We start from the raw sequence: 24,992 nt of genomic DNA, 5'->3' as shown, positions 1-24,992 counted from the left end.
TAATAGTTAAATTATATATTAAATTTCTTTACACTTTTTTTAGACTTGTTTTTGCGGCCGTAAAAGAGACAATTTTGCAGAATGCATTGCGAGATAGTGGTATCCTATGATGGATGGAAATAAATAATTGTATTTTTTTTTTGCACTTGCATTTGCATTTTCCTTTTTTTATTTTGTAATATGATATATTTGTATATTGCACATTTAATTTGCGGGATGGTGGTGGCATTAATAAAGCCGTTGGCTATTTTAATGATCATGGCATTTTATTTTATGAAAGTAAATGCAAATGATCTGAAATATCTGAGACAATATAAACATAAATATGTTAGATATTTGTTAATAATTCTATTTATTAGTAACAAATAGGATTTATAACAGATATCCATAATTGATTCTAAATTAAATTAGCAATGTTTATTTTTAATTATATAAATATTTCAGTAGTGATTGTTTATAATTCTCGAACTGAAATTCTTTGTAATTATATTTACCTTAATAATTATTATAAAATTTCTGTAATACATTTTTCAAATAAAATTTTTCGCTTTATTTAATTATAATAATAAATTAAAAATTAATATGATTCGAATGCCACGTTAGCAAATAATCTCAATTACAAATTTTAAAGTCGGAAAATAATTAAAGTTTGATTACATTTTTTTGTACTAAGGATCTCCAAAAGTGCTAACCGAGATTAGAAAATACTCTTAATACACACTACACACGTGTAAATGTTTTTTTTAGAGGGAGTTTACATAAATTCCGAATGGATTTTTTTTTTTTGACGAGAACTCGCAATTCTACAATTCTACGTAAAAAGTTGAATTAATAATTTATTATAATTATATTTTATATTTAATTAATTAAATTATAAAATATTATAATTTATAAGTTTTTCCATTTTCAATTTTTTCATATTTTAAAAAAGTTTCTTCAAGATTCACGTTCTGTAAGTAATGGAGAGTAACAGTAATGGCCGTTCACGTCCAGTAAGCTTACCTAAAGCTCCAAAGAAAGGTGGAAATATATTGCTCCCTAAGGTAGTTCAGACTCGTAAACTTGTAAGCCAAATATTAAATGACCTAAAAAAAAGGAAAAAACCTCCTTCTCCTTTTCAAAATATGGTTAATCAAGCTGATTCATTTCATGAAGTTAATACAAATCCAAATCTGCAAAATTTTTTTAATACCGATGATACTTGCGATTTATTAAGTCAACTTAGAGATGTATTGATAGTTTGTTCGATGAATGGAATTTACTTTGGAGATAGGTAATCCTTTTTTGATGTGATGCATTTTTATCTTTGATGTAATAGTTGCGTGATTGTGATTATTTATTAGATTAAAATTTAATATTATTAGAATGTCTGCCACGCCACCTGAGTCTCCCTATACTTCACGAGACCCTTCACCAAATCGATCTCGTTCGCCATCGCCATCACGATCTAAACGCGATTTATCAAACCGAAACAAAAGTTCTGGCATACTAGAACGCATTTTAGAAGTTTTATACGATATTGTTCAAAATGATTGTCGATATAAAGTTATTACTCCAAGACCATCTCGCCCACCTAATGCATTACAATCAATAGTACTTGATGTCGCTCATTTACTGGTTAATCAAAATCCATATTCGCCGGGTTGGTTGTATGAATTGGGGATGGCAATGATGCCAGGATTTAATATTTTTAATGATGTTTTACGTGCGAAGCTATTGATATTTTATGCTGATTCCTTAATTCCACAATTGATTGCTTGTCAAAGTGATACGAGTGATGATATAATTGTCGCCTCATCTTTGCGTCGTGGGAAGTCCAATGGAAAGATCACTACGAATGGCAGGTTTTAACGAATCTAGAACTGAATTTTATTCAATATTTACTCATATTAAAATTATTTATTCTTGTAGAATTTGAAAATTCATCATACATAAACATAACCATAAACTCAGAAGATCCAATACCACCCGGTAATTTACCAGATTCAGAACATTTACCTAATTCTAATGTTGATAGATCAGATGATGAATATAGTTTTAATCGTAGACAAAGCGCGGCTAGAAAGTTATCAAGGAGACTTTCTATTTCATATACTGGAGATCTTGACATTGATGCTTATTATGTTGATTCAATGTTTACTCCTTTATTGTATTCGATTATACAATTTATTTCAGTTGAGGATTCTCCTTTGGATACATTATATCAGATGCATCGGACTATTGGAATTATGATTCTATGTAAACCAGACCTCTATAATGATGTTATAGAAATCATGGCACATGGTGATACAATGAGTCGTAATCGGGCTGTAAACATTCTATTTTATTTTTGGAGAAATAGTACAGGGCATCCTTCAGTTGGAGAAGCACTGCCAAACGTGGGATATATGCATGATTTGTCGGTTAAGGAGAAACAAAATGATACATCAATAAAAAATTCAAAGAGAGCTTCAATGTCTGTTATAAAAGATGTTCATCTCCACCAGTTTTTGCCGCACATTTTCCTTGACACTCGAAACGGTAAAGAAAATAAACACGCTTCCCTTACTGTTACAAAACATGCTTCTATAGTAGATATGCATGGTCAATTTATACCTACTGAACATCCAAATGCGTGTGTTCAATGTTTTAAGCCAATATCTGGTTTTGGTTTACGGTGTGGTGGTTGTAAGCTAAATGTTCATTTTACATGTTATAATTTAGCTGATGGAGAATTTTTGACAGAGTATTCAGTGGAATCAGGAGAACACAAATTGTATAAATTGTCAACTCCAAGATATTGTGATATAACTTACGGTCAAAGAGAGGTTATTTGTAATGATTCTTTGAAAAACATTGATTATAAAACTGCCATTATTTCAAAGACTGTTTCTGGACACTCTTTTCGCCTTGTGAACCTTTTTACTTTAGTATTATGTATGGTGTGTCGCATGCCTTTATGGGGCGTGATGCATCAAGGCTATCGATGTGGATCTTGTAATAAGTTTATACATTCTCGATGCATGAAATCAAACGAATCGGAAGTACAATTTGCTTGCCATTCTCCATCCATGAGTGAAGGTGATGCATTGATTGAGCATGAAATGCTTCGACTTAGTTTTAAAACTTATTACGAAAATATCTTGGTACCTGAAGAAAGTATTTCCTCTTATAGTTTTGAAGAATTATCCATAATGATGACAACATTACAAATGCAAGAAAATATATTAAATAATGGAATTATAGCAGGATGTTTGATTATAAAACAAAAATATCATAATCCTCTTTTTCCACGATCAAAGCAATTCGATAAATTTGAATTACAAGAGTATTCGGAACTTTACCAATCATACCTTGAGGGAAGAAAATTGCCATTATCAGTAATAACAAATGAATATTGGGAAGGTATTAGTAAAGAACCTCCTTTATGGATAATTTCTTGTGAAGATTATCTTGCACATTTAGCATCCATTATTAAAACTTCGTATGATTCAGAACCAGGATTTATAGATAGTCATTTAAGTGTTTATACTGCAGCTACGTTAACAATACCTTCTCCAGATGATTCTAACAATCCTGCCGGGATTTTAACTATAAAGGAAATGATGAAGTGGTTGCAAAAAAACCTTGGATTTCATAATTCTTATACTTCAAAGATCTTATTACAACAAATGGCTAACTATGGATTTTTAGAACGAATTGATGGTCATCCCATATTATTTTGTGACGAATCCGTAGGGGAAATTTTGGATCATGATTGCACTTTTCCATTACCATTTGCAATTGAATGTTCTCCAACCGTAGAGTCTTTAATAACTGCAATTACTGCATGTTTATCTGATATTAACATTTCCATAAACGAATGTGGATTATTATTGATGACGAAACGTTGTTGGCCAGATTCTTTTCTATCAAGATACATATTGGAGAGATTAATCTATGCTGTGATTGAATGGGTATGCAGTGAAGATGATAAATTACTTATAATTGCTCGTGAGTATACTCCATCTCAGCTCAAACTTCCTGGAGTTCGTGATGAGATGGAGAATAAAAGAAATGGAGCAAATCAAAGACAACCATCGGCGATGCCAAGTGTTGCTGGAGGTGGTGCTTATATTGTTTGTCGTAAAATGTTGAAAGAAAAATATATAATAAATTGGATGTCTGCAATTCATGATATGAATCAAGGATTGTTTTGTGACATAGTTTTCGATCAAATAGAAATGTTGTATGAAAATAAAAGTGAGCAGGATGTAATAACGGTATGTATAAAAGAATTACTGCTATAAAATGATCTTCCCATCTTATTGAATCATATTATATAATTTATAGGAAACTGAATTTCAGAGCCATGATCGTATATTAAAGTGTATGATTAGATTATGGCACGCAGGTTTACTTTTCTCTGCCTTTAAAGATATGATTGCACGATGGTTAGATGATGTTTATCATATCATGAAGCATCAATCTAATGTATGATATTCTTTTTTCTTTTTCATTTACTATAGTGATTTCTAACAAATTGTTTTATATTTTAGATTTTTGTGGAATTGAAAACCTTATATAAAATATTTAATGCATCAAAATCATCAACTTATCGATATAGCACTACAGATCAAATATTGTTGTCGACTGAGAATAATAACAGCGATGTTACAGATCCAATTTCCTTAGTTACACAGCTTTTCAAAGAAGGAGATGCTGTTGAATTAACTCGAGCATTACAGTGGATGGAAGTGATGGTTCGTACTGGGTAAGTATTATTTATCCTTTATCCATTTATCCGATTTAATTCTAATTGATAAATTTTTTTTTTGTAGTATTGGTCTTCCAGGTTCAATATTTTCCGATTTCCTTCCACTTTTAGCCAACCTTTCACCATCAATCGAACAATACACTACATTTATGGAGGTTATGTGGTATCAAGTTATGATTGGTCTTGGACATCTACTCGTGCGAAGTAACATCCAAAGCATTATATCAGATGTCAATGAAGCGGCTTTTGAAATGATCAAAAAGATAAACGAAGGAGGATATGGTGCAGAAATTGCAAGGTTTAAATATTTATGATTTTTCACATTTTTGTATATGTCATTCGCATTTATTTACATTATTTACTAAATTTAAAGTGCAAGATCCTTTGTCAAAGTTACAATTGTATTGGCTTTATACTCTTATAATTGCCCATTGGAAATGATATATAATGTTGGAATATTTGATTCATTACCTGAAAAGCCAATTAATTTAAGGTGGATTTCAAATATTTTTTTTTAGTTTTATATTTCCTAGCTTGATCGAAACTTAATGTTCATTGATGTCCATTGATTAATAGCCACCCAAAAAGATTGTCTAATTTTAAAGACTCGACTCAAGGCTCTAATCTTACTGCTGATGACCCTTTAATTCAATGCTTGTTGATGTATGCTAAATTTGATAAACTAGAAGTTCGTGGAGACATAGTAAAAGGATTTTGGAAATTTATCACATCTGCAGGTCTAATTTTCAATAAGAATGAATTTGTCAATAGTTGTATTCCTGAACTTCTTCCAAGGTAAATATGTATATTAGTAAAGTACAATTAATATTGAAGTTTATTAATTTTATAAAATGTTGATATAGTGTATGGAAGGAATTATCTCCCTTACATGATACATCATCAGATATAACTTTGCAATTATTGATGAAAATTGTTTGGGCAGATTCAAGGTTCTTTCTTGCTTCAGTCAGTAAAGTATTTGAACATTCTGATTGGGAAGTTAGGTAACAGTTTTATTAAAATTATATTATATATATTTTGAAATACTATTATTTTAGTTAATTTTAAAATTTTAATTTAAAGATTTGATGGTCTTGATAACTTGTATGGATTATTCTCTAAGTTGGATGAAAAACATGATATACAAGTAAGTGGAGTTTTTGCCTATCTAGGACCAATATTTAGCTATTTAGTCGGATGTTTATGGGACGAAGAGGTAGGTTCCTTTTTTTTTGTTTAATATACGTGAATTTTAAAATTCCATTTTTTTTTTTAAAAAAAAAATAAATAGTTAATTAAATAAATAAAATGTTTTTTTTTTGTTCTCATTTCTCATTTGTAGGAATTTGTTAGAACAAAAGCTATTACTTATATAAGATCAATGCAGCCACAGCACGTGCGTTTAGCTTTTAAATGCTGGGAAGGATATTTCAAAACTGCAAATGTTCGTGAAAAAACGCTATTGTGTAAATTAATGATTAAATTGAATGCAAAATTTCCAGATTGGGAAGGTTCGAAGTCATTCATGAATTTGTTCCAATGAATTGTTTTTTACGATAATATTTACCTGAAACTTTTTTTTACTTACTAAAGTTATTGAGTGGAATACACTATTAGATGCTTTAACTCAAAATGATGAGAATGAACAAGTTTCCACTTCCGATATTTTGGTATGAAAATTTAACTATTGTTTTAAAAATTCATAATTAATGTAATTAATACTATTTATTATTACTTAGGAAAGCTATATGAGACCAGATAGTATTTTGGTAATTGGGTTGAAACAAATTCAGGACGGTGGAAATTCTACTCCAGGACAAAGAGTTGCAGAATCGCAAAATCTGAGGGTAATTAATATGCATTAGTTATTCAGATAAATTATTAGATTTATTTATTATTTGTTAATTTTTTTTTAGGTTATAGTGTTAACACTTGCACTGCAAATGTTAGCAAATGGTATTGAAGTAACTCAAGATCAAATCATTAAATTAAAGCATTTGGTGTTAATTCATTTAGGATTTAAAAATTCTAAATTGGAAATGGTTAATGGAAAGTCAAATGTATCAATCGGAGATTTTGAATATATACCTGATGATTTTGCACAAAATATGATTATTACATCATGTTTGGGAAATCTTAAAAGAGTACTGGATACGCCGATTTACTTAAAGTCATCAAACAATATTTTAGAAGATACAAGATTAGCAGCGGAACAGGAAGAAGAATTAGCAGGTGGTGTTTTTGTAGATGTCGTATTAGCATTATTTAATTCTTCGGTAGACATGTCAACTCTAAGCCATCTTATGCTTAAGAATTGGATTGAGTTACTACTTATGATTGTTTATAAGGTAAAATATTTGTGATTTAGCAATTTGTATTTTTGATAATTATACTCTTAAGTTTTAATAATATTTTTTTTATTATAGCATAAGATTGAGGATAAACGCAATAGACAATTAGAAGAAAACTTGGTAAACGCTATGAGAAAAGCTTCTGAATTATTATCCAAAGATGTAACAGAAGAAAATAAACAACTTATCATAGAAGTTTCTACCACATTATTAAAAAGAGCACCTATGTTAACGGTCAATATTTTGGGAAAATATATTATTACGTTGGGAAAATTATTGACAAAGCTAAGAAATGATTCATCAAGTTCTTTGGTTATGAGCGCAAAAATATTTTTACGAACAGCGTTCATAAGTTTTGCAAGGAATGGGTTGTTTGTTCTAATTTTTAAGGTATTCAATTATTATGATAATGATAGTGTTTAAAAAAAAAAATTTTTTTAATTTGAATTTTATTTCTAAGAATCAAACAGTTGCGGATGAAACAAATACTGAACTAGACATGTTTAGAGTATTACGTGATATAATAAGAGATGAAGTTATTCCAACACATGATGAAAATATTGAACCGACTTATCTTTGTGTTGAACCAATAAGAGATGTTATAAATCAATTATTTAAGTTCACAAATCGTAAAATTGTATCTACTGTATTACATAACTTGAATAAATATGTGGAATTAGTTTACTCAAAACCATATAGTGAACAATTAATGATAGGTAAGCGGATAATTAAAAATAAATTAATAAATAAGTAAATAAATTTTCAAAAAAATAATTTATTTTCTTTTATTTATTTTTTAGATTTAGGATCATTTTTAATAAAGTTGAGTAAATATACGACTGAATGGAAAAGTGTCGATTGGGATGTTAATCCTATACTTAATATGATTTCCATTATATTAAAGAACAATCCGCTTCATGCGAAGGTATTTGTTTTATTTATTTATTTATTTACTTATCTTTTAAAAAAAAGATATTTTCAATTTTACCTTATTTGTATTTTCAAATAGCATTTGATTCACCCTGTAAGGAATTTCCTGAAACATGTAATTAATAAATGTGGACCTACTATAGAATCATTTGTAAAATTATTGGCAGCTTATAGTGCAATAAGTGAAGTAGTTTCACCATCTGATCAAAGTAATGCTTTTGGTGAAGTAATACTTGAAGAAATAAAAATATTTTATAGAGGAGCAAGGAATAGATTGAATAGAGATACATTGATAATATTATTACAGGTATTTAAAAGGGCACATAATACTATATATATATATATTTTTTTTAAATATTATATAAATAATTTTTTTTATAGCTTGTATTATGGGACATGCAACCATCAACGTATCCATGGTTTAGAAGCATTGAACAAAGAATTAAAGTTAATTCGTCAAGTCAACAACGAAGGCCTTTTTTTTCAAATGTATCGGAATATCTATTTGAGGATTGCACAAATTTTTTGGAAAATCCTCCTATAACGAAACAGTACTCGAAAAAAGATTTTAAAATCGGAGTATGTGCAAGTCAATTAGCTGTTGCTATGTGTAGTGAAAAATATGATCTATTGACAAAGATATTTTTATGGCAAAAGGTATTAAATTATTATTTTTTTTTAAAAAAAAAAAATAAAAATATTTTAAACAATTTGAACTTTAATATTTATTTTTTTTTTTTACTATAGTCGACAGATTCTAGACGCACAATACGATTATTAAATTGGATATTATTAGGGATTTTAAAAGCAGATTCATCAACAGGATTAGTTACAACAATATTTGATTTTCAAGATAACATTACAGATTTATTATCACTTGCACTTAAACAACCATTTAATGAAGTAATAGCAGGAGATGTGAATTATCTTTATACACATTCAGGGGAATTAGCTTATCAATCATTTGTTTTAGTAAAAATTTGGACAGTGCTTTGCTTACAAACTTCGAAACTACAAGAAAATAAAATTAGCGAAGCACCTAAATTGCATCAAAGATTAGCTAACAATTTAACTATGGCTGAAAGAAGATTTTGGAATTCTATTTGGCCTAGTATTAGGAAACAATTAATTAGCGTTACTGAAGATAAAGATGTTTTGGTAAGGAAATATAAATAAGCATTTATTATTATTATTATTATTCAAATAAGATTTCATTATTTTTTTGTGTTTTTTCAGCCTAATGGAGTTCCTTATTGGGAAATGTTTATGGACTTGATAACATTTCTACATTTAATTGGAAGTGATATTGTTATGTTGTATTCTCAGGAATGGTGTACACTTTTGGATAGTCTTATTAATAAGGTAAGCATATAAAAAAAAATTTCAATTATCTATTTATTAAAACGATTTTTCATTATTTTTCATACAGAATGAAGAAGTAACAGAATTCCATCATAAGATAAGACAAGCAAGATCGATGTTTGATGATCCACCATTAAAGATGCAACAGGATATGTTAATTACTCAATTATTTGTGGAAATGAGAGAGGCTATGAGATTGTATTTCGAGATAAATAGTAGCAATGTTGGTGGTAGATTATTTCCGTATTATTAATAATAATAATTAATTATTTACGTAATTATATAATTTTATTAACTTAATTAATAAAAGTATTAAAAAAAAAATCCTATGCTACTCATTTAAAAATATATGTAGTCAAAACTTACTATATATCGTCTAATCAAATGTGTGAAAAAATATTTTTTTTATATTAATAATTTTTTTGTCATATAAATTATTTTAGTAAATGTACTGTTTGGCAAGTGATTAAAAATCGTAGTGAACATAAACATTCACAAATTTATCCTTTTTATACAGTCCGTCGTGCGGCAAAAGTAAGGAGATTTTTAACATTGTACGACTCAGTTTCCTTGATGTATTTATCACGTGATTTCTAGAAAATCTGAGTATAATCCCTTATGATTAATAGAGCATTAATATTCACGTTTCTGAATCTCATTTGTTTGATTGTAGAGGTACTTCTTTCTCGTTAAACAATAAAAGGAAAATAAACAATATCTCTAGATGGCGAAGTATCGTCTGTAATCGTCCGCTTCTATTGAAAGAGAGAAGTTTCAATCTCACTCATTATTCCCTTTAATAAGGCGAAAAAAAGATTCCAGAAATCAATTGCAATAGATAAAGATTTTCGAGATGGTAAAAAAGTAATAAAATTGCTCGAATTATTCTATGAAAATGATACCGAAGAATTACAAAAACCAGAACGTGGTAATAGTCGAGTTCATTATATACAAAATGTTAATAACGTAAGCATCTCATTTCTACTGACATTTAATAATGATAAAGATGGTTATAACCATGATAAATTCTTTCATTACGTCATATGGATTGAGATCATTACATAATAAGCATCGAAACTTGAATATTTTTTGCAAGAGCTATAATTTAGGTTTCATCTATACTGCTATCTTACATATAGGTGAAGAAACTTGAACGAAAAACAATCCAGCTTGTACCAATAAATCCGACTTTTTACAAAAAATGAGTAGCATCCAAATGGACCTTGGTATTGCCTGTGATAAATGATATTTCTACTGCGGATTATTAAATTTTTTCTTATACGTTCATTAATTGATGGGTTATCACTAAAAGACTACTCTTTAACAAGCCCACTATCACCAAAATTTTACATTTTTTTGTAATCCGGTTGGATTACAGTAGATAGCCATGATAATTTTACAAAGAAAGATGCAAGTAAAACAGAACCTTCCAAAATTTTCTCACCTGTTTGTGATGATTCTATGAATAAACTCGTACTTAGATTCATTTTTAATGTTTCCCTAAATTCATCTACATTAAGATAGCATGTGTGTAAGTAAAAAATAAATACTTCGCTTTTATTTTATTGCTTTTATTGAACTTTTCAGCTCCTGCTTCTCTAATGATATACTCATTTGCTGTGTCAATTGTTCAGAATCGCTAAATTTTTATTTTGGATTTTTCATTAAATCAAGCCATTCTTTAGCTAGTTTGGGTAATTGGTTTTAATAGTTTTTATTGTTTTTTAATTAGGGTTTGTTAACCAATTTATTAATAAATCATAAGTTATAACATATGTTTTATACTCTTTCCTTATGCTCTAGTATTTCAAATACCTGATTCTACATGTTTTTATGTGATAGTGGTCTAGCGATGAAAGATCATCTGACTTGAAATCAGGTTTTGTATATTGGTATGAAGTGTAAAAGATGAACTGTTGGCTGGCATGTTTTAAGACATTCAAGTTTTTTTTTTTGAAATAATTTTAATTATATCGAGCACAGAATTGATATTTTGGTAATAATCCTTATAATTAATGAATTTTATTAATATAACCAAATTTTTTTATTAAATAAAAACTATTATTAAAATTTATTATACTGCAGGAAGATTATACTTGTTCTTTTATTTGCAATTCTGAAAAAATCTATGGAGAAAGATTAAGAAATCTATTCTATGTAAATAAGGCTAAACGCTTCAATATACCCGGAAACACGTAAAAAAAAAAATGCCAAAAAAATATTACATATTCAAATTACAAGAATAAAAATCAACTTTATTTTTTTTCGATCTTCAAATCAATTACAAAAATTCAATTGAGTCGACACCTCAAATCCTAAATCCATATTTATACCATACTAAACCATTCGGTAATCGGTACTATTACCTCACACATATAATTATTACTCTTCGGTTATATCAAAAAGTTCTTGTTACACAAATCAATAATCTGCGAAATCATTGAAAAGTTTATAAAATTTATATTTTTACTTTCTTCGAAATATGAAAGAAATTAACTATGAATGCTCATTCCTTCATCATCTATCTATTGCGCCTTTCTCAACATCAAAAAAATCAAGCTTTTTCATATCGGGAACTGTCCTAAATTACGAAATACAGAATCCTGACATTATATAAAACAACTACTGTAAATTCTGATTGACACATGTTTAAGATCTCGATCGCGAACCACAAAATCCAAATTCCGATACTTTGTCTATTTTGATACGCACTTTATTTCAAATTAATATATAATACCGAAATTTTGTATTCTGGAATATGTCGACATTTTTTTTGTACAAGTTGTTTCTTGATTTTGTTAATCGAGATGTAACATTGGCATTCTGAATTTCACCAGACCCGACTATTTACTAAAGTTTTTTGTTGTTAGCAATTACTAAAATATTAAACAGGAACAGCCAATTTGTTGTTAACAATAAAAAATTTTAGTAAATAACCATAACCATCAAAATATCATATGATCGGTATACTGCGGATACTAGATTAATTAATATTGAAATTTATCTGATATACGCAGTCGCAGTATACGCATCATATACACTCTATAAGACAATTTTAAATCAACCTATTTACTTAAAATCCTCTTTTCAAATAAAGAAAAAAAAATATTATTTTTTTTTTGTAAATCTTTCTTAAACGATACTCCCATGACACATTGAAAATGCGTAGCGCGTAAAAAAAATGCATTATAAATTCGCTCTTTATTAGTTATATCTGAATTGTATGAATTTTTATATTAAGTATAAGTTATTTGATTAATTAAGATGTTGATAACATTTGAATGTATAATTAGTTACCATCATTCATTAATATAGACGAAAATTACATTCCATAGATTTGAATTCCCTTTTGTCATATTTATGAAGATTTTTCCCTTAAATATTATGGTATAATTTGATTTGGAAGTCTGGTATTCCTAAAAATTATCCGTTTAAAGCTGCGTGCTTATATCCAATGATATAAGTTACATATTAATTACCATGCTGTAATTGCTGTATGTAGATGAAGTAAAATATTACTTAGGGACTTATAATTGTTGCTTTCAATGCTTTCAATGAAAAAAAAGATTATCATGGATACTTCCTCTTCCAATTATTCTTCCTCATCGTCATCATCATTCCTCGCGTCCTCTTGAAGCTCGTTCGTGCGGCAACATCTTAGGACCAGCATAACCTACAATAACGATCGATACTGGCAATATATGTATAACTGTTGTATACCTGATGAGTTCTTAACATAATAAATGGAAAGTAGTACAATGATAAAATAAAGTTTAATGATGATACTAATAATACGCCGCGTAAAATAAGACCTCGAAATTAGATCAACGAACAATATCTTCCAAAACGTCTTGCCCCCTTGATAGATGAAACTGAGATTTTAGTATTCGAAAAATGTTTGAATATGATTCGAATTCGTTTCGCTTTTTCATGTAAATAATTTGTTCGTTAAAGAATCGCCAATTATATAATACCTAATAATAGAATTACACAATTACATGACATATGATACATTCGAATTAATGTTTGGAAAACCCGGTGAAAGCTATTCGAAGCTAACCAGTGTACTGTATATTGTATTACGTATATTATGAGTAAAGTGATAATGTGATAAATCAATTGTTCAAACTCTGATATTTCAAATTGCTGTAGAAAATATTTTATCCCAAATGAAACATGTGATGATATGCTGTACTTATTGTACTTATTGTTTGATGATTAGAGTTAAATATCAATAAATACCGAATTAACATTAGTCTGGCATTCAACGATGTACATAAACTTATTAACTTACTTTGGCGTCTCATAAATAAATGTAAACAATATATAACCAATCTGATCACATATATGTTGTAATCCAAACAACGACCATTTCCTAAATCAACATGGTAACTGAAACATATTTCAACCCTACAAACTAATTCCCTAACAGATAGGGGTTTTGGTCTGGGGCATAAAGTTCGTTCCCAAGTTGAATTATGACATAATAAACATACTAAATGGAAAACTTAAGTAGATTACGAATTCCCTAAACTAGTTAAGTTTGTGACTGGGGAATAGGGGCATAAGGATCGGTTGAAGTTGGTCTTCGATTTGGGTTAATTTTACCTTATGGGTATAAATTTACCTTATGAGTTTGTTTTGCTTTTGTAAATTGTGAATGGGATTTTTTTGAGACTTATTGAGGAAAAATCCTTTTTAAGAATTATCTTTGGGAGAATCACCTGTGAGAATTATCTTTGTTACTTTGCATGCAAGAATTATATGGTAATATCCTCGAACTATCCTAAAAATAGATTTATATATATTGAGAGATCCTGGGAGAATTTTTCCTTGAGAGAATTATCATTGAGAGAATTATCTTTAAGAAAATTAACTGAGAGAATTAATAATGCTTGCGAGAATTATCTTTGTAAGAATTTTTGTTTAATATATTTTATATATCGTATATCACGGCCCATAGATACCCGGATACAATTTTAAATTTTAAATTTTTTCATGTACCTATGTATAGCAGTGATGTGCATTGAAATATTTGGAATCTCCAATTCCAAGCCTTTCCAATTCCAATAAAAAAGTCGAAAGTATTTATAGAACTCTGTTTAATATACAGTACATGTATTCTATTTTAGATATTTATTTCTTCGTAAGAATTCTTTTTATTTTATATTTGTAAGAATATTGTTTATTTTTTTGTAGTTTGTAAGAATATTGTTTAACATATTTTATATATTTATTCTTTTGTAAGAATATTGTTTAATATATTTTATATAATTATTTTTAATAAAAAATTCTTTCTCGCTTTTTTTTTGATTCGCATTTCTTGCATGAATCATTACCCGGAAGATCATGATGAAGAATTCTTTGTTTTCTTTGTATTCATGAAATCTTTTGAAACATATCCTTAAAAATCCCATGCATTAAAGATTTAGTAAAAAAGTGTTATTTACATTACATGTGAAGGCTGTGAAACTGTGAAGAGTGTGAAGAATATGAAGACTAATGAAAGGTTATTGAAACAAAATAAAAAAAAGTTTAAAATTTTAAAATTTTTTTTTTTTCTTTCACATCTTTCACATCTTTCACATCTTTTTAAAATTTTATCAAAATATTTGTGATAAAAAAAATAATTACCAATGAATGATTAAAAATTTTTTTTTAGATGAATCAATGGCGTTATTAGTTAAAAATAATAATAATAATATATATATATAATAAGGGTTAGACACAATAAAACAATAATTTACATCTATAGAATTTCTTAATTTGGAATTCATTTCTAAATTTTCTTTTTGAGAATTCTTTTTTATTTATTACCTTATTATGGAGTCCTAAAAAGAATTTTAAGTAATCATATAACATTTATATAGGGAAAATATTGTCTTACTTATTAAGTAAAAACGGGTTAAATTAAGTTTAAAATAATAAATAAGAAATTCCGTCTTTTTCCAGGTATTCCAAGGTATTTCATTTTTTTTTTTCTTATCAAAAAGATCATCTTTTTCTTTTTCGAAATAGTTTAGTGTATATTCTATTCTAGATCGACAAAAAAAAAATTTTAAAATTCTCTTACAGCATATTTACATTTATTTTATTTATTGTTGTATTGTATACGTCAAACAATAAATAAGTAAATAATATCTCCTGCATTTACTGCATTTATGTATTTTAATGTGGCCACTTAAAATTTGAAATTCGAAAAAAAATTATCAAATCAACGAGAGTAAGATATTGAAAAAATTTTATGAACATCAAATAAATTTATTATATTATTACAAATATATGTTATGTATATAGTTAACTAAATTTTTAAATTCTAATTTTTCTAATTTCTAATTTTCTAATTACTAAATTCTAATTTTTAAATTGACTAATTGCTAATTGTTATACCAGCTAACAATCCGTTGACATGGCATCTTTACCATTAGATAAATTATTTACTTCATAAGCCATCCTTGAAAAAGTACTATTTTCAGTACCAATAAAAATCCCACTATGAGCTGTTATTAATAAATCTATTAAAGGTATATAAAAATTTGATAAATTAATATTTTTATCATAATCACTTGATAAATTCTTTAAAATTTTTAAATCTTTTTCAAAATCAAATAAAGTAAAAATACATGATAAATTATTATAAAATTTTGAAAAATCTTTTTTTGGTTGATTAGAATCTGTTGCTATATAAATTATAGGTAAATTATTTTTTAAACATTGATCCAAATTATTATGATTTTTTTGATTTTGATTTTGACTTTGATTTTGATTTTGATCTTGAATTTGATTTTGATCCTGATTTTGATTATTATTAACATCATTATTATTATGATTATTATTATTACTATTATTATTATTGCTATTATTATTATTATTATTATTATTATTATAATTATAATGACCATCATAATTAAATAAATTTAATTTTTTAATTAATTTATTAAAAATTAAATTTATATTCTTTTTACCAAAATCTTTAAAAATCCCATCACCTAATCTAATATGTAAACCAAAATAATTATTTTTACCACCTAATTTATTAATAATATTATTAGTTATATTTAATATATTCTTATTATTAATAATTAATTTATTATGAATAAAATTTCTAAATTTTTTATTATCATCATTTTCTAATGATAATTTATAATGACTAAATAATGAAGTGAAATGTAATAATTTTTTTTTGATTTTTAAAAAATCTTTTATAAAGAATTTTTTTTGAAAATTTTCTAAATCCTCTTTTGATTTCTTATTATCAAAAAATTTATATTCATAAGTTTCATTTTCAATAAATAAATAAATATCTTTATTATTATTATTTTTAATATTTTTAATATTTAAAGTATTTTTTAATTTATTTAATGAAAAATTATAATCTCGATTAATCATTTTAATATGTTTTCTTATTTCACTTAAATCAAAAATATCTTCCCAATTCATCATTGTTAAATTATCATATTTTGAATATTTTTTATCATTACAATATTTATTATCATCATCATACTCATCATATATTGTTGTTGATGAACAATGATTTTTTCGATAATTTTTGGCTTCAATCATTTCATTTAAATTATTAGATAAAGGATAATATGAATGATAATGTGGTACGTAATTAATTAATACAGGTGGCATAATTAATGTACGATTTGTTATATATGATAACATTATTGCATTCATTAATGCTCCATGTTGATTGTGAAATCCACTATGAGGTAAATATGTCAAGAATTTTTCTGAGGGATCAATGATGATGGAAGTTGTGTTTGAAGTGGTTGTGGAAGTGGTAGTAGAAGTGGTAGTAGAAGTGGCGGAAGTGATGGGAGTGGTGGTAGTAACAGCGGTATCAATAGTATCAACAGTATCAATAGTATCAATAGTATCAATAGTATTAATATTATCAATAATATCAACGGTATCAATAGTATTATCAGTAGAATATGATGATGATGAAGTTATTGTAAATAAAAATTCGGTTGAAAATGTATAAAATGTTAAAAATAATGTTAATATTATTATTGGAAAGATTGTTTTAAATAAAAATCTGTTTCTTGAATGTAATCTTTCACGTGAATCGATTTTTTCATGAAACATTTTTTTTTTATAAAATGATTGGGTTTTTTTTATAAAATGATTGGTTTTTTTTTTAAAAAAAAAATTTGTTTTAATAATAAAATGTGATTTTTTTTTTAAAAAAAAAAAGTAGAAAATTTAAAAAAAAAAATTTATTCCAAAAATAATCCATAAAGGGCCTTTTTATATTAAATATATATAACGGACTTTTTTTGCATTGATTTTCATTATTGGTGACACGAGGCTAATCCATAATTTAAAGGATACCTAAAGGGAAAAACAAAAAATTAAAATTTTAATTAAAAAAGAAAAATTTTAATACGTACAAATACAGAAAAATACTACAGGAAAAAAAATTTATTTTTTTTTTAAAAAAAAATACGAAAATTCTAAAGAGAATAATACATTTGAAACTTTCTTTTATGAAGATCAAAACAATCTTCAATAAAAATATAAATCTCATTATACATATACATATATACATATATAATGTATGTAATATAATATAATAATAATATCTCGTATATCATCATCTACTGTACTTGCATATCTTTCTGAATAGAAACCCTGGTTTTTTTTTTGTTTGTTTTTCAAAACCTTTATTAAAATTAAATCGAACAAAGAGATCTTACATTAATTCCATTTCGATCATTTCGATTAGTTCCTTTGATGTAATCTGATGTATCTGATGTATCTGATGTGAGGGATTTATGTTAGTGTTACTTAATCATCCAGTAAATTTACATTTTTGATATTTTTTGTTTAATTATGCCAAGAAAAAAAAAAACGAGGTAAACGCCAAGAAAGATCACAAAGTTCACGTTTTTTACACAACTCACACAACTTCACACAAAACTCACGTTTTTTGGAAGATCATCTATATAATTAGTCAAAAAAAAAAAAAGATTTCTTTAATTCTCAAAATTTTCAAGAAAAGTTTTTTTTTCTCATAAAAGAAATAAAAATACCAAGATATTTTTTTTTTTAATATCAAGGATCGTATATTTAAACCATATTTTACATTATTAAAAAAAAATAAAGTATATATAAAACATATACTATAAAATACTATAAATATTATAACAAAAAATTCATCCAAAAAAAAAAAAATTACTTTGTAATTTTTTTCGTTTTTCGTTTTTTTTAAAAAAAATTTACACATGCAAAAAACTAAAAAAAAAAGAAAAAATATAAATAAAATAAGAAATAACAAAAAAAAATTATACATAAAATAATATTTTAGTTAATTAAAAATAAAATGATTTTTTTTTTCTTAACGTAGACTATTTTTCTTAACGTTGACCATTTTTCTTAACGTTGACCATTTTTCTTAACGTTGAACATTTTTCTTAACGTAGACCATTTTTCTTAACGTTGACCATTTTTCTTAACGGTACCCACCCTTCTTAAAATCTTGCAATATTAGAAAAAGTATTATTATCAGATTTATCATATCCTCTCAATTCAGCAAAAATTTTCGCCCTTTTGGAATCAGTGGGATCATTACAAGGCCATCTAGGTAATCCAATAAACTTGTCTGCTTTAATGCTTACCAATTTATCTATAATATCCCTAATACTACTTTCTTCAAGTTCATCCTTTAATGTATCTTCAAAAGATTTCATAGCACCCAAAGAATCTGCAGTATAATATGGAATTGTTGAAGTTATAAGTTTAATAGTTTCAGTATGAATATGAGAGAAACGATGAGTTGAACGAATAACTGGATGAGTGGAATTTAAAGAAATGATATCATTTAATCTATATAAAGGATAATCTGAAACAAAATATATATTTTCAATATCAGAAACATCAATAGTTTTTTGTACTCTTGATAAAAGTCTTGAAGAACAAATTGGTAAAGCAGGATCTTTTGTATTTTCAAAATCCCATAGAATAGCTATATAAGGTCTTAAAGAATTTATAATTTTTGTAGAAGCATCTTCAATAATTGATGAATAAGGTAAATGAGGAGGTAATTCATTTAAGAATATAGATTCTCTAATATCATGTCTAATTAATAATACATCAGAATTATCTTGTAAATTATTTAATAAAAATTTTTTTAAATCATTTCTACCATCAAATCCATCATCATTTACAATCCAATTATTCCATGATAATCTTAATAATTTAAAAGGTGTAGTATCATTTAATTTTAATTTAAATTTATCAAGACACCAAACTTTTTTTAAAGAATTTGAATAAGGAGAAATATTAACAATAGAATTTTCTTCACCTCCATCAGTTATATAATAATGAGAAGTTGAAGGTTTATCATATCTTTGATAAGACCATTTTTGAAATTCATCTTGAGTAATAAATTTTACATTAGGAAAATTTTGTTGTAATTTATTTATATCATAATAAAGACTGAATGGAAAAGGTTGACAAGTTGAAATCTTTTTAGATCTAACATTGGTTAAAACCATAATTCTTTCAAGTGATTCTGCCAATTTCACGTAAGTTAAAAATTCAATGTCCGATATTGAAGTATCCATATTTGGTGGAAAATAAGCTAATAAAAATTTACATTTTGATTCATTACAATATTTTCCATTAACCTTTTTATCATGTTCGTACACATTTGTTGTATGATTAAATTCATCAATATCAAATTTCTGTTTGATAGGTTTATTATTATTATTATTCTAGAATTGGCGGGAATAACGTTTTGCGGGAATAAGAATAACATTTAGTGGGAATAATGATTAGCGGGAGCGGGAATAAAGTTTAGCGGGAATGGAACAAAATTATATTAGTATATCATAATATGAAAATGTATTAAAAAAAGTATACACTTATTATATCTTACCTCATTGCAAAGAACTTTATTAACTTTTAAATATTCACCAGGAAATAACATTCTTGGTAATATTACAAACATGAAATTTGCAACGCTACATATAAATATTGCACAAAACACGAAATATGAAACTCTTTTTCTCGTATCCCTAGGGATTGAGAAAATACTTTTTTCTTTCGTCATCATCAAAAAAAAAAAAAAATTAATTTGTTCTTTTAAAATAGTATATATAAGTATTTGATGAAATGATGAAATGACCAAAAAGTTAATTAAAAAAATTTTATATATATTTTTTTTTTATTTTTTATATTTTGTTCTGATTAATAATAATAAAATGAAAAAAAAGAGAAAACTTTCACTTTTTTTTGAAAAAAAGGTACAGGATTTCAAAATTATTGCAAGTATTTATAAAGGTGACAAAAAGAAAGTTGTTATTTAGTTGTATTTTAAAAAAAAAAAAGTTTTACGAGATAAAAAAGGGAAGATTTTATTCATATATAACACCAATACAAAAATGACAATCGGCTAATTTAGATTAAACTAAATATGTACTAAACTAATTAATTGCGACACCATGTATATACTAACTCTATATAATAAATAAGAGTTCAACACAAATATTAAATGCATAAATAACCAATTAATAGATAATCTAATATGTATGACGCATTTATTAATTTGAACGCATTTTATAATTGTGACTTAATAGGTAACAAAACCGAGTCTTTTTGTCATACAAACAAAAAAAAAATTATTTATTATTATTATTAACAAGTTATTACGTTATTTTAATTTCATCCAATTATAAAATATTTTAACGATAAAGTTTGTAAAAAAAAAAATAGGGAAATAGTAGATATTACCATTTTTAAAAAAAATTTTCCCTTCTTTTAATCGTTAAATTGTATTACATTTTTGAAACACGAGATGTTGAAGTACTTTGCATCAAATCATCACACATGTCAATAAACGCGTCAACTAAACTTAAAAATACTTTAAAGGTGATGATTTAATGATTATCACAAATAATTATTATCATATCACCAATTCGGATAATTAAAAATTATATGTAACAATGGCGTTGACTCTTTTGTGTACCGAGTAATAAAAACATATTACTAACTATTATATAAGAACGGGAATATACGTAGATGGATGAATGAATTATATTTTTTTTAAAGACATAACCGAATCCCCTTTTTTTTATAAACGGCGTTTATGGGAACGTGGCGCAGGTTCTGAAGATCTGTGCACAAACAAAAAGTACACAATACAAAATCCGAGATTTCCGAGAATATTTAAAAGTGGAAATCACAGCCGATACAGTTGAACTTAGCGATAATTAAGTAATATCTTGAGATAATTAAGGTAAAACAATCAATAATAATCAAAATACTAATCAATACTTTGACACGAAATTCTAATTTTAGTTTTGCTCTTTCTGGTGTATCACTGTATCACGTACCACCACTTTACCTACTTTAGGTGGTAATCACACGTAAAATATGTTATCGGAATAAAATATTAATTATACAATGAATAAAATTAATAATTATTAAATAAATAATTTCTTAACATTGTTCAAAAAGTATACATTGATACAATCAAAATCAATATTGTCGAATATATTAAATACAATCAAAATCTTAATGTTTAATCTTCGTGATAAAATTGAATTCGGATGTTCCGTTCTTGATAAGAAGGATATTCTTTGTACTTTTTAATTGATAAGCGTTTGTCTATATTTATTCATATTTGACTTTATCTTTAATCTTGTCTATTTTTATTAATAATCTTCTAATTTTACATTGTCATCCGAAATTCCGAATTACAGTAAAAAGAGTCAATCAATTCAATATCAATAATAATGTTTAACTAAATTCAGGAATTCTTCCGGTTTTTTTAAAAAATTACTCGTAAAATACTAAACATGTTTCCTTTGTTAATGATTATTTATTTTTTTCTCCTGCAGAAAAATTTTCTAATTTTTTATTTTAAAATCTGATAAAATGTAGTTAAATTTTAGTTAAAATTTAGTAAAAATTTAGTTAAAATTTATATGTTTTAAAAATTTATGTTAAAATTTTATGTTAAAAATTTATGTTAAATTTATAAATAAAAATCTGGTTTTTTTTTCAACAATAAAGTTTATCTACATGACACGATATGTGCATCCGATCACGCATGCTTATTTCAATTATCGCACTTAAAAAGTTCTTAAATGTTTAAAAGTTTTTTAATCAATATAATGAATTAGGAAAGTTGATACCTTTTTTTAATTTTTGTCAATTTCTTTGGACATCTGAAATTTCCAAATTCGTTTTATTTTTCGACAAATAAAACCAAAATTGGTGATTAGGTGATCAAATAATTAAATGTTTTTTTCTTATGAAAAATATGAAAAATAATAAAATAATAAAATAATAAAAAATAATAAATATAAATATGCATGATAAAAAAAATGCATGAAAAAAAATGCATAAAAAAATGCAAAAATACAAAGATGTAAAAACAAAGATGTAAAAACAAAGATGTAAAAAAAAAAATTGTTCCTTCTTATCATGAAAAACATATAAAGATAACGGAAGAGATCTTCCGAAATAAATGATCTCATATATACATATATATATTTATTTATATATATAATCTTTTTTTTTATAAATAAAGTTAAAAAAGAGTTCATTTTAAAAAGAAACTTTTAAGTTTTTAACGCATCATATTACATATTCTCTCATTTTTTCACCATTTTAAGAATTTCATTGTTTAAATTTTTTTTTTTCTTGGCATTATGATAAACGGTAATATTTAATATTTTATAATTAAAAAAAATAAAATAAAGTTTTTTTTTTAAACATCAAATATATTACAGTATATATGTATGTGTATGCATGTTTTTAAACCATACGGTTTTTTTAAGATATACAAATTTTTTTAAAATATACCAGTACCAGATACGTTATTCTTATAAAAATTTCGATAAAAAAATTTCGATTTTTATAAATTAAAAACATGATTAAAAATTCGTTCATAAAAAATGATAATGTTCCTTGGTATTCAAACTTTCATGATTGATAATTATATAATACATAGTAATATGAGATAACCGACCTAAATAACAATAATGTAAAATCTGCATGAACTTATGAGGATAACTGATAATTAAATTATCGCCGTTTTCAAAATGATGTACGCAGTTAAATTTGAATAAAAAAAAAAAGAAACCCGAAAAACCGGACGAAAACCGGACGAAATATGGACAAAAAACGGATGAAACCTGGGCGAATATTGGGTATTCGAATATACAATCACAAATAAACTGCGTACACTATTTTGAAAACGGCGATAATTGCTTTAATATTTATAATATAGAATTATTCTTATGATGTGATATTAATGATATTAACGATAAAGATAAAGATATTGGTGAACAAATATCAATAATTCATTCTCAAATTGAGTGTAAATTATAAATTCTTCTTGTATTAGCAAATTTTAATTAAAAATTTAAAAAAAAATAAAAATAATCCTAATCTTTTTATAGTTACATTAAAAGTATTTTATTATTAAAAAGTATTATTAACATTCAATGTATTTATTATTAAAAAATATTATTATTATTTTTTTCTTGTCAAACTTGTCAAATCAATCAAAAAACCGACCCAATCGGACGATGTAAAGTGTGTAAATCCGATGTCGATCTATACTACATACATAATCTGCTTTTATAACGCTTTTTATACTTTCCCATAGATTAAACCGACAAAATCTTCGTTATCATTTTTTTATGATATTGGTGAACAAATTTCAATCGTTAAATCTCCAAATGTAGGTATAAACACATTGTTATGTTGTCATACCATGTACAACACTTTCATGTATTATCTATTAACCTAAAAATTTTATACCTTATTCACTTATCATTTTTATATATGTATATTTTTGCACTTATTCATTTTTACACCTATTCATTTTTTTACGCCTTGTTCATTTTTTTCATTTTTTACACGTTGCTTCATTTTTTTCATTTTTTTTACACGTTGCTTCATTTTTTTTTTCATTTTTTACACGTTCATTTTTTCATTTTTTTACACGTTGTTCATTTTTTTCATTTTTTTACGCGTTGTTCATTTTTTACATATTCAAAAGGTGAACCCTACAAAACTAACATTAACTCCTGTGACACTATCAAATCCGCCGAATCAATCAACTCCTGTGACTTTATCAAATCCGCCAAATCAATCAACTCCTGCAATTCTATCAACTCTACAACCCCTCCAAGCCCATTAAATCCATCAGCTCCTATTCTATCAAATCCTACAACCTCTCCAAACCCATTAAATCCATTACTCTATCAAATCCTACTACTTCTTCAAACCATTAAATCCATCCCTATAAAAAATTTTATCCGTTATTTCTGTAAAAACTCCGTAAAAGTGAGCCTTTCATGAATTCATTCATGGAAAATGTAAATAATTTGTTAAATTCCGTGATCTAAGGTTATTAATTCCGGAAATACGAGGCTTTTATGGAAAAAAGATGGAATATAAAAAACGGATCGACTTTTTTTACAGGGCATCAAGCAACTCCTACTCTATCCCTATTACTATTACTCCTTCAAATCCATTATTCCGTTAAATCCATCAGCTCCTACACTATCAAATCCAATCCTGCTACTACTACTCCTTCAATTAGTGATATTGAAATAAATTGTCAATCTGATACGTGTAGATTCTTA

General features: G+C 26.0%; 3 protein-coding genes across 3 annotated transcripts; 1 reads left to right on the top strand and 2 right to left on the bottom strand.

Moving 5' to 3' along the window:
* Positions 1 to 564: 564 nt before the first annotated feature.
* On the top strand, positions 565 to 9,631 carry OCT59_027783 (uncharacterized protein; the record flags this gene model as incomplete). Its single annotated transcript, XM_025312827.2, has 22 exons — positions 565 to 1,273; positions 1,365 to 1,840; positions 1,912 to 4,241; positions 4,312 to 4,452; positions 4,518 to 4,732; positions 4,800 to 5,033; positions 5,109 to 5,228; positions 5,312 to 5,530; positions 5,599 to 5,739; positions 5,819 to 5,951; positions 6,078 to 6,246; positions 6,329 to 6,405; positions 6,475 to 6,582; positions 6,652 to 7,083; positions 7,162 to 7,476; positions 7,547 to 7,802; positions 7,887 to 8,011; positions 8,096 to 8,323; positions 8,398 to 8,673; positions 8,764 to 9,174; positions 9,253 to 9,378; positions 9,446 to 9,631. Exons 1-22 carry the CDS (start codon positions 960 to 962, stop codon positions 9,629 to 9,631), a joined length of 7,032 nt encoding a protein of 2,343 aa, XP_025188705.2. The 5' UTR covers positions 565 to 959.
* Positions 9,632 to 15,611: 5,980 nt separating this feature from the next.
* OCT59_027782 (uncharacterized protein) lies at positions 15,612 to 17,885 on the bottom strand. Its single transcript, XM_025312826.2, has one exon. It carries the CDS (start codon positions 17,470 to 17,472, stop codon positions 15,772 to 15,774), a length of 1,701 nt encoding a protein of 566 aa, XP_025188704.2. The 5' UTR covers positions 17,473 to 17,885; the 3' UTR covers positions 15,612 to 15,771.
* A 449-nt stretch (positions 17,886 to 18,334) lies between these two features.
* On the bottom strand, positions 18,335 to 20,317 carry OCT59_027781 (uncharacterized protein; the record flags this gene model as incomplete). Its single annotated transcript, XM_025312825.2, has 2 exons — positions 18,335 to 20,102; positions 20,267 to 20,317. 2 exons carry the CDS (start codon positions 20,315 to 20,317, stop codon positions 18,858 to 18,860), a joined length of 1,296 nt encoding a protein of 431 aa, XP_025188703.1. The 3' UTR covers positions 18,335 to 18,857.
* Positions 20,318 to 24,992: the final 4,675 nt, after the last annotated feature.

The sequence above is a fragment of the Rhizophagus irregularis genome, chromosome 7 (genome assembly GCF_026210795.1).
Source record: "Rhizophagus irregularis chromosome 7, complete sequence".
NCBI classification, from domain to species: Eukaryota; Fungi; Glomeromycota; class Glomeromycetes; order Glomerales; family Glomeraceae; genus Rhizophagus; species Rhizophagus irregularis.
Note: the sequence above shows the minus strand (reverse complement) of the source record. Positions and strands in the feature narration are given on the sequence as shown.